The sequence below is a fragment of the Grammomys surdaster genome, unplaced genomic scaffold, assembly GCF_004785775.1.
Source record: "Grammomys surdaster isolate TR1022 unplaced genomic scaffold, NIH_TR_1.0 958, whole genome shotgun sequence".
NCBI lineage: Eukaryota > Metazoa > Chordata > Mammalia > Rodentia > Muridae > Grammomys > Grammomys surdaster.
In genome coordinates this window covers 1,087,062-1,097,784 of record NW_021605377.1, presented here as the reverse complement: position 1 = coordinate 1,097,784, position 10,723 = coordinate 1,087,062, and the positions used below count along the sequence as shown (strand labels likewise).

At 43.4% G+C, this 10,723-nt stretch overlaps 2 protein-coding genes across 3 annotated transcripts in view; both read left to right on the top strand.

The window, feature by feature from the left end:
* The first annotated feature begins 2,136 nt into the window (after positions 1–2,136).
* Positions 2,137–2,556, top strand: LOC114634517 (HIG1 domain family member 1A, mitochondrial). Its single transcript, XM_028783122.1, has one exon. The coding sequence runs from the start codon at positions 2,171–2,173 to the stop codon at positions 2,432–2,434; it is 264 nt and encodes an 87-aa protein (XP_028638955.1). The 5' UTR covers positions 2,137–2,170; the 3' UTR covers positions 2,435–2,556.
* Positions 2,557–6,061: 3,505 nt separating this feature from the next.
* Positions 6,062–10,723, top strand: part of Nr1h4 (nuclear receptor subfamily 1 group H member 4) — a 75,665-nt gene continuing 71,003 nt past the window's right edge. The window contains exon 1 of one of the 2 annotated variants that reach the window (XM_028783047.1): positions 6,062–6,269. The gene's annotated coding sequence lies outside the window, so the exon portion shown is untranslated. The remainder of the gene's footprint in view (positions 6,270–10,723) is intronic. The other variant, XM_028783048.1, reaches the window with a different exon arrangement.

Here is a 10,723-nt window from a genome sequence, read left to right as displayed (position 1 = left end):
GGGGAGAGGGAGAGGGAGAGGGAGGGAGGGAGGGAGGGAGAGAGAGAGAGAGAGAGAGAGAGAGAGAGAGAGAGAGAGAGAGAGAGAGAGAGAGAGACCACAAGCATGTGGCCAGGAGCAAGGAATCCTGAGGACAGGCAGATGCAGCAGAAATAACCTGGAAAGACACACAACAAGTAACAAGTGACATATGGCTGGGATATCAGTTAGAATAGCTCAAAACCTGCCCAGTCTAGGCTTATAGCTTGTAAATACATACCTGGATTTTCTGTCTTTTATACAGGCTAGCTAGAATATATAATTCATTTTTACAGGACTCGTCATGGGATTAATTTACCGGTGAAGTTAGTTCTGTGATCTAATTATTTCTTCAAAGCTCCACAGTTTAAAACGAGTCTTCAACATGTCATCTTGCTTCCGGGTTCACTTCATATGCAACAGCAAGCTCTTGACAAATACCAGCACAGCACCAAATCCTTTCTCACCTTCATAATATACTGCCATGAGGAAAACTCTAAACCACTCGCTTTCACTAGGTAAGTTTTGGGAAGGTGAAGACCATGCTGTTCTGTTCCCTGCTGAGTTGGTAGTGCCTTTGTGGAAAATGTTAAGGACTTAATAAATGCTTGTTCCTCTCCTTCTTTTTCCCTGTGATAGTTGGAATTATTCCTATAAAGAGAGTTGTTTCTGTTTGTCATGATTAACATAGAACATTTTGAGATGAGTCCTCACTGTGCAGCTTTGGCTGACCTGGAACTCACTCTGTAGGCCAGGCTGCCCCTGAGCTCACATAAATCCACTTGCCTCTGACCCTCCAAGTGCTGGGATTAAAGGCACACAGCACCACGTTTTTATGATAACATGGGATTCCCCATCAAATCACAAAATACAAATAAATGTTATCAGTTCTTTAGTTGGTTTCGTTTATTGTTATCATCTTGCTGAGTGCCTCTGTGCATGCATGGATGAAAAGCTTCCAAGGTTAGGTTATGGCACCTCCTACTTACACCAGCACATTGTTTCAGACAGTTAGCAATCAATGACACACCAGTAAACAAGATAGGGATGTCTGTCCATGTTCCGTGTGGTGAGACAGACATTAGAAAAGTGAGTACATGTCACGTTCTGTGAGAAAAATAAAACAAAGTAAGATGGAGAATGGAGGGGCTGGAGAGATGACTTAGTGGTTATGACCACTGACTGCTCTTCCAGAGGTCCTGAGTTCAATTCCCAGCAACCACATGGTGGCTCACAACCATTTGTAGTGGGATTTTGTGCCCTCCTCTGCTGTGTCTGAGGACAGAGACAGTGTACTCACATATGTAAAATAAATAAATCTTTTTTTTTTTTTAAGATGGAGAATGGATGGGGCAGGAGCAAGGAGAACCATGCTGTTATATTTTGTATGTCCAGAGAGGCCTCTCAGATAAGTGATAAACTGAGTAAATGACAATGGCAAATATCTAGCCAAAGATCCTACCAGGCTGTGGAACAGATGACATAGACACCCCTTTTTAATTCCCCTCCCTCCCCTAGGGAAAGGCATAAATCGTACCTACAACAGATTGAGGCACAATTCCACCAAAGGTCCCTACAGGGAATCAGTAAGTTTACTGGTTTCCTACAGACCATAGGTGAGAGGATTACCTATAGAAGTGTGGGTGCCTCCTTCGCAAACACTGAGCCAGACAGTCCAGTCTTCACTCAGCAGGGATGATGGCCTTCGTATAGATAGATAGATGGAGGCCCCTCCCCTAGAGTTGGATGATTTCCTATACTTCTCCTTACACCAGGCTGGGTACAATTACGGCAGCATAGATAGGAAGTGTCTGGATCTGCCTCTCTATGAGGGGAGTGTAAACAGTCAACAAGAACAACTAGGGTAAGCATTTTGCAAGGGTCACAACTGAACTTCCCAAGATGATGGCTTCTTGACCCTGAGGCTGTCAACCACAACAGGCTCTGAGAAGAGAAGATACTTTATAGGTTCAATGAGTGGGACAGAAGCTATACAACTACAGCAAGTTATAGAAGAGAGTAAGAAGAAGTCATGGAGTTGTGGGGCATGTAGATCTTTGGAGATCACAGTAAGAAGTTTGATTAGGGATGGCCAGAAGCCGGCAGGACTGAAAAGGACCCTGCATCTCGGAAGACTCTTCAAGAAATCAAAATGTCAACCAACACAGACCTTTCTCTCTCTTCATACGATGAAGGTCAGGGGTCTAAGTTTATTCGGAAAGCTAAGGAGACACCATTTGTCCCCATTGGAATGGCAGGCTTTGCAGCAATTGTTGCGTACGGGTTATACAAACTGAAGAGCAGGGGAAACACGAAGATGTCCATTCACTTGATCCACATGCGTGTGGCAGCCCAGGGCTTTGTTGTTGGGGCCATGACTCTTGGTATGGGCTATTCCATGTATAAAGAATTCTGAGCCAAGCCTAAGCCTTAGAAGAGCTGCTGCCTTGGTCTGGGAAGTGCTTGTTTTCATTAGACGTCTCATATTGAGGTTACCTGTTTGTGTCTGCAATAAATACCATGTGGGTTTAGACAAAACACAGTATTGAATATTGGTTTACTTTCTTGCCAGCTTGATTTGCCTGGTGGCCAAATCGTTAGTGACTGATTCACTAACTAGGTCACTCAGGGGAGTCAAGGTAACACAGGAGAAATCTGTCACCTGAAAGTAGTTGGTCACAGTGTTTTCCTTACACCTTTATGATGAGAGTCACTGTGAGAAGGGCAGCTGACAGTGCAGATACACACACACTATGCGCAGAGTAGGCCATGCTTCGGGAGGGTGTCAGGAAAGAACCCTGTTTGCCCTGGTTCATTTATTTTGTCTACCTGTGGGCTGACTTTAGAACTTCAGGTTTTAAGGTTTGTTGGCTTCTAAAAACACTTTCCAAAGAGTCCATGAAATATAGCTTATAAAGCCCCTATAACTAAGTAGGAGGGAGTGTGTGTGTGTGTGTGTGTGTGTGTGTGTGTATGTGTGTGTACAACAACCTAGAAAGCTGATAAAAGCTGCAGAGAGGCAGTGTTTATTAGAATCACACTTACAAATTGATTATGGGTTCTGGTTTAGCTCTTTTATAATTGCAAAGTTATATTTTTGCTCCTTGGTAATAGGATAATTCTTAAACATCTTAAAATAGAGGTATTGGGTTTTTTTGTGGTGCTGGACATTAAATGCAGGGTCTCACATAGGCCAAGCAAGTGCTGTGCACTGAGTTGAACCCCAGCAGAAGTAGGTACTGTATGTTGTAATCCAAGGATAAAGGAAATGCACGCCTAATGCAGGCAGTGTGTCTACTTTGTAAGAATCATGTTTATTAAAGTACCAAAAGTGATGGGTAAATGGTGGAGGGGCTGGTGTTCCGAGACATTACACACAAACTTGGATATGCAGAATGTTAAGAGCACTGTGAAATCCCTGTCCAACCCTTACATTCCATAGTGACAAGATGTCGTATGTATTGTTATTAAAGTAAGTCTGAACTATCAAAAAAAAAAAGAAGTTTGATTAGGTCTTTGGTCTGGAGGAGATGAAAACCCATGGGGATTCTGAGCAAAGTAGTGACATGATTTTTTTTCATGTTTTTCCTTATTCGTGGGAATTTCATACTTGCACACAATAAAATACAATCAAATCTACTTCCATTTTTCTTCCAGTCCTTCTTGTGTCCTTTTGTTGTATTCAGCTAGTGCTGCCCAAATTGGGTAAGGGGTATAGTTCCAGCCACCAGGGCATAGGAAACCTCCCAGTGGTTAGACTCTCAAAAGAATGATTCTTCCTCCCCCAGCAGCTATCAGCCGCCAAGAATGCCTCAGCAATGGGCAGGGTCTAGAGGGCACGCCCTCACCTAAGCTTGAGCTTTCACTGACTTGATGGTGTTCAAGGTGTGCATGGCCTTGTAGCCAAGCAATGTCCAGAAAACAGCATCTCATAAGCATTTCTCTCCATTGCCCAGATCTTTCCACCTCTTCTTTCTTGACATTCCCTGAGCCATGAGGGGTGAGGATTGGGGCTTGATAAGCGGATAGTGCTTTTGTCTTAATGGCATTAATTAGCCACAGTGGTGGCATGAGTGGCAGTTAATGCAGAAATAAGAGACCAATTGGGAGCCTATGGTGAGAATTCAGGTGAAAGCAGTCAGGCACAGTCCAGAGGGATGGTAGCAGAGGAGGTAAAAGGTGTTAGATTTGGGCTATGTATTTTGAAGGTAAGTTTTAAAAGATTGTGGTGGTTTGAATAGATTTACTCCACACTCACCCCCATAGACTCATGTCTTTGAATGCTTGGCCTAGAGGGAATGGCACTAATAAAAGGTATAGCCTTGTTCCAGTAGGTGTGGCCTTGTTGGAGGAAGTATGTCACTGTGGGGTGGGCTTTGAGGTCTCCTAGTTAAACTCCATTCAATATGGAACTCCAGTCTCCTCCTGGCTACCTGTAGAAGAGTCTCCTGGCTGCTTTCGGATCAAGATGTAGAACTTTAGCTCCTTCTCCAGCACCATGTCTGTCAGTACACTACCATGCTTCCTGCCATGATGATAACGGACTAAACCTCTGAAACTATAAGCCAGCCCCAACTAACTGTTTTGTTTTATAAGAGTTGTCTTGGTCATGATGTCTCTTCACAGCAATAAAACCCTAAGACAAAGGTTTTTATTTATTTATTTATTTCTATTTCTGGTAGATTATGATATGAAGTTGAAATACATAATTGTTGAAATTTTTGAGAAAGCAGGTATGTAATGGCCAGTAGTATAGAAACAGTAATCCAGAGTACGGGGAAACCCTTCTATCCTTAGGAACCATGTGGTCCTGTTGGAAAAAAAACTTCCAGAGAAAATTCTAGCAAGCTACTCCTTGCATAGAACCTTCTTATAACAGATACTACCTGGGATATTAGCACTCTGCATACACTATTTAAAATCCCTCCGTGGAATACACGGGAATTATATTTTCATCTTACAGATGAGATGCTGAGACCAAGACCAAGGGCTGTTAAGCAAAAGCCCAAGCTGCAAGGTCACCCAGCTCATGAGTGGCAGAGCTGGGAATGAAGCCCACGTGGTTGATACAAGACTTTAACCACCCTCTTCACTGATGCTAGAGACCAAAACCATATAGCAGATATTTCTCCACCAGGAAGAACTGGTCTTGGAGTTGCTGGGGCAGATCAGAGCTGAAGAGGACAGGAAGTGTTGGCATAATGTTTCTCCACACAAAGGAGAATTGACAGAATCAGAGAAGTGTGCTGTAGGACACCAGGAAGTCACTAAAGGTGGTGGTGGTGGTGGTATACAACCTACCTGTGCAAAAGGGAAACATGTAGTAACATTCGAATGTTACTTAGATAGATTTGAATGTAGATCTCCCATTAAATAGACTTCATACCAGGATACACACACACAGAAAGACACACACAAGCACAGACACACAGTATACATACAGAGACACACAAGTATGCATAGAGAGATGCAGGCATACAACCGAGACACACGATTACACACAGAGACACACAAGCGTACGTACACAGATGAAGAAACCAAATCTCAGAGAAGCCACATGCTCAGTGCTCATGTTCAGTGCAATCAGAAGACTGAAAAAGAGGCAAGAAGGAAGCGATGGACTACCATTGTTTTTCAGACAGGAAGCTGTGGTAGGCCCGACCTAGCAGAGGATCAGGGTCGCTCAGAAAAAGGAGGCATTCCCAAGACATAATCATTAGGCAGTTTTACAACTTGATGCAGGAAGTCTGGGAGAAAGAAGGCTCAAGGTAGCTCATCCTTTCTAGTTTTCATGTCTGGCAAGTAACAGAACTATGAAAAGAGACTTCAGAGTGAGGCAGAAATCTGGGCTCCCGAGACCGTACAAAACAGCCAACAGACCTATTATACAAGGTGAGCTATGGGACTCTGGTGCCTGTCACTTTCCCTGTCTTTGGATTATGCTGGCAATCCCAAGGCTCCCTGAGATTCCTTTCTGTGTTTACATCATTTACCAGGGAAGGACTGTTAATGACTAATCCGTGTCCATGAGGCACAGAGCCAAGGGAGAGATGCTGGAACTAATGCCGGAAGGCCGCCTGTGGTCACCCAGGCTCTCCTCCTTCTCCTCCTCAGCCCACTGTCTCCTCATCTCACCCCAGAGCAGAACTGAGTTCTGAGCATCTACAGCGAAATTGCTGGGCTTTGGAAAGGAAGACTGGGCTCAGAATCCTCTCAGGGCCTTGGATATCTCTGACCACAAAACAATCCAAGTAAGTACCTAGTCATCTGGAAGTGGGAGTGTGTCTCTCAAGGTAGCAGAGAAAGACTATCGCTTGCAGGTTTCTCTTAGATACCTGTGATTTTAGTCGTTGAATGAAGTCTTGAGTTAGCAGTTTGATGGAAAAATGCTGAGACACCAGAAGAGAAGGCAACTCTAAAGATGAGAACTGAAGCTACTTTCTTATTAAACAATACTTGATAACCATCCCTTCCACGTTCTGGTCCTCCAGAGGGCAGCGCTGCAAATAGTGGGTTTAAAAAAAAAAATAGGGCTCAACGCCGCCGATTCTACAGAAAATCTGACCTATGCTGTGTGCTACCTTTTGGCGTTTTGCCAAATCTCCATGTCCATTTGTCAGGTGACCATGGACTGAAGAACAGACTAACGAGTCTACACTTAAGGGATGTGGAAATTTTCCATAGCTGAGTAGCTTTGAAGTGCTTTCTCTGTAAGCTTCAGTTATACTCTCCTCTATTGCCTCCTGCTTCTAACACTCATATCAGAGAAATATTAAAAAAGAGAGATAGAAAAATCCTAAGGAAGAACTTCATTATTAAAGCGCCCCGGAGCGGGGGATGCTGCAGATAAGGCCTGCTGGCCTGCTCACTGCGACAGTGACACAGGCAAGCTAGGAACTCGGATAATTCTCCGAATTGGACTTTTATTTAGAAAGGACCGGCTGGGGGATGACTGATGACTCGTCCCAGATTCTTAGTGTGAGCAAGTCCCACCTGTGTTCTGGAGATCCGATGTTGTCATTGATGCTCTCTTAGAGCCACTGCGGCTGGGCTGAAGACATACAGGGCTGGGAATCCTTTAGCTCATGTTAATAAGAAGAAAATGAGGAAGAAACCGTAGGGGAAGATGAATTGGTTTATGGTGTAGATTATGAATGATGAGTATATATCTTTTTTATGCCAACCACACCTTCATAAAGTGGCATGCATAGGTGCACGTGTGTGTGTGTGTGTGTGTGTGTGTGTGTGTGTGTGTGAGAGAGAGAGAGAGAGAGAGAGAGAGAGAGAGAGAGCATTCTTTTCTCTTAAAAATGGGCATGAGAGGTAGGAAAAGATAGTCAAGAAGCTGTCTTGTGTTCCTGGCTTTGGTTTTCTAAAACGATAGACACATTCATCTCGGAGTCCCTCCCTTCCTGGCTCAAATGGTGGAGCTGTGCCATTTGCACCCTGGACACTTCTGTTTTGCTGACAGTGTCGCAACAGTACTGTTGTAACTCTCAATTCACAGATGAAGTTTTGGACAGGACAGAGCTTTGTTCTCCAGACACCCTTTTGCAATATCTCTAGCAGTGTTTTGAAGCACACAGCTCTCCTGCAGAGGACGAAGAAACATGGTACCATCCTTGGCTTGACTCCAAGATCAGGGCAAACTATACAGAATACACAGAAGTTGTAAGGACCAAGGCCCCTGTAAGAAAAGGATAAGAAAAAGATGAGAAGCATGTGTGTGTGTGTGTGTGTGTGTGTGTGTGTGTGCAAGAGAGAGACGACTGAGACAGAGAGACAGAGAGAGACAAAGAGACAGGGAAACAGAGAAACAGAGAGAAAGAGATGACACTAACTTTAATTCCATGTCTACTAAATGTCCCAGGCTTTACATAAACTGCCTATTTCCTTCTCATAATTGTGCTCTGTGGTGTGGAAGTCTTGTGAGTACCCATTTTACAGACAAGGAAAACAAGGCTCAAAGAAGATGAGTTACCTCTCCATGGACAGACAGCTAAGAAGGAGCAGTACTTGGATTGGAGTATGGCTCTTTCCTTGCTTCCCTGATCTTGTTGCAGTCTGGGAAAAATCTGGAATGGACAGCTGGAGGCCGTTTCAGTTTGACAGGGTTGTTTGTTGAAAACCACAAATATTTTTGAAGATTCCTAAAACCTCCCTCACGGTCATTTTTCTAATGACCGCCCTATCAGCAAGGGAAGTGGAGAGCACAGCTCTGTGCTCTGTAACCCGCCAGGCTGCAAGAGCTGATTGGACACTTCAGTTATCAGCATCTTAATTAAAGCCTGGAATGATCCCAGTGCGTCCTGTGATTTAGGGACATTCTGGAAGGGCTCCGAGCTCTGCGGTTCACAGAGGCCACGGGTGATGGACGCTGCAGCAGCGCGTGTCTAGATGTGATAGAGTTTCAAAGGCTCTGGGGGTGGAAAGGAAGGAAGTAGGTTCTTCTCTCGAAGGGTCAAGCATTCCCCACTCTGCTTCTAGTCTCGTTTTCTCTTTAGTCCACGTGACATGGAGTGTGAAGAAAAAGAAACCCAACCCCAGTCTTTTTTTTATGGAGGTGGTAGGGCTAGGATTTGAACGTAGACTGCTCTTAGCCCCTCCCACCCTCTCCTCCAGTCTGTATCTGTTCCCTCTCTGTCTCTCATTAGAAAAAGAATAGACTTCTAAGAGTTAACAACCAAACATGACAAAATAAAATAGAAGATGAAGCCAAAACTATCATATTAAAGTTGGACACGGCGACCCAATAGGATGAGAAAAGCCCGAGAGCAGGCGCGCGAGTCAGAGACATACTTGCTCTCGCTGTCAGGAGTTCCATAAAAATACCAAACCAAATGCTATAGTATATATGCAGAGGACCTGGTTCAGACCCATGAAGGCCCTATGTTTGCTCATATGCACCTCGCTTAGGTGATTCAGAGGGCATTGTTCTCCTGGTGCCCTCCATCCTCTCTGGCTCTTACATTCTTTCTGCGACCTGTTCCGTGAGGTTTCCTGAGATCTGAGGGGAGGGATCTGATGAAGAAATCCCTCTCTCCACATAATGTCTGGCTGTGGGTCTCTGCATCTTTTTCCCATCTGTTACCAGAGGGAGCCTCTCTTGATGATGACTAGATTCATTTTATTGATACTTTTTAATTTTAGACCACTAATATTTGGTTTTACCCTAGGTTTCTGGGCTATCTAGTCTGGTTCTTGGTTAGCAGGCAGTGTTGGGTGTGGTTTCCTTCTCCTGAAATGAGCCTTAGATCAAATCAGACATTGGCTGGCTACCCCTACTAGTTTGGACACAGGGTCTTAATACTTACTATGCATATACTATCATTAAGTTGCACCCTTACCCTATAAAAAGTCCCTTAAAGCATGTAGATATGCCTGCTTGTAGTATTCAGTCATAGAATTGGCAGAACAGAAAACATAGTGCTGCCTTCCGTTCTTAGAGAATTGATGTATCGTGGTGAATTCAGATTTAAAAAACATTTCAACAGTGTAGTCTAAGATCTCTCATGCTCTCCCCTCACCCCATTCTCTGTACTTCCCTCTTTTGATGCTGAGACATTTAAACTACCTCAAACTTCTTAACTATCCCTTAATGCAATATGTAAAAGGCAGGGCATGGGTGTTGATCCATCCTACCCTCGATAGACATTTATTTAGGTAACTTTCGCTTTTCACCATTCACTAGAAAGCATAGTTTCCACACTGCAATGAGAATCGTGGGTTAAGGTTTCCTGAGGGAGAATGCCCATGAATTGGAATTGTGTCTTGTTCTAATGTGCAGAATATCACTAGGAGTCGTTTTATTGATACCTTTTTTCAGACTAGTAGTATTTGATTTTACCCCAGGTTTCTGAGTTATCTAGCCTGGTTCTTGGTTATCCAGGCAATGTTGGGTGTGGGTTCCTATATGGAGCCTTAGATCAAACCAGACACTGGCTGACTGTATGGTCTAATGTGCACTGCTAAAGCACTCCTCCAAGAGACCAGACACCACACTCCCACCAGTGCTGTGTGACAATATCCATTTACATGTGCCTGAATGTTCCTTGTCTCTGAATACTTATCAAACTTAATTTTTTTATACAACTTGATAAAACGTTTTAATATTTCCAGTTGTTAATTAGGTTTTTTTTATTTGTCTGTTTTTGTGCTTTTTGGCCACTTGGGTTCTCCTTTGGTCAGTTCCTCTTTGCCGATTTGTGCCTTGGATTGTTTGTCTTTCCTGATTTTATTTATAAGAATTACTTATATAATGTTTGTTCTAATGGTTCGGTGGTTCTTTGCATTAAAAACATCATCTTCCAGTTTCAGAACTTAGCTTTGTCTATAGTGTTTTTAATTTCTGTGTTGTGTGATAGTGTTGGCAAAATCATTATTTTCATACTTACATCCTAGTAAATTAGTCCTTAATCCACGATATTATAACGATAGCAACATAACTTTCCATTTTTCTGTCAGATAGTTTTGATAAATTTTGAAGTAGAATCCATTTGAAGCTACCATGAGGAATCCATTTCCAAGGATAATGCTCGATAGAAATCTTTGTTTTCATCTCGAAAGCAGTAATGGGTTTTCCCGGTACAACTTCTAAACTGGCCAGTCTTCTGCTGATTTGAGCTGCTTAAAGTTGCTCAAAACACTGGCTTCTAGCCACTTCCAACATGCTGTTCTCCCAGCCTAATGGTTAACACTCTCTCTC

What these genes read in the sequence shown, in the direction of transcription:
- LOC114634517 (XM_028783122.1), top strand. Translation starts at nt 2,171, where the DNA reads ATGTCAACCAACACAGACCTTTCTCTCTCTTCATACGATGAAGGTCAG.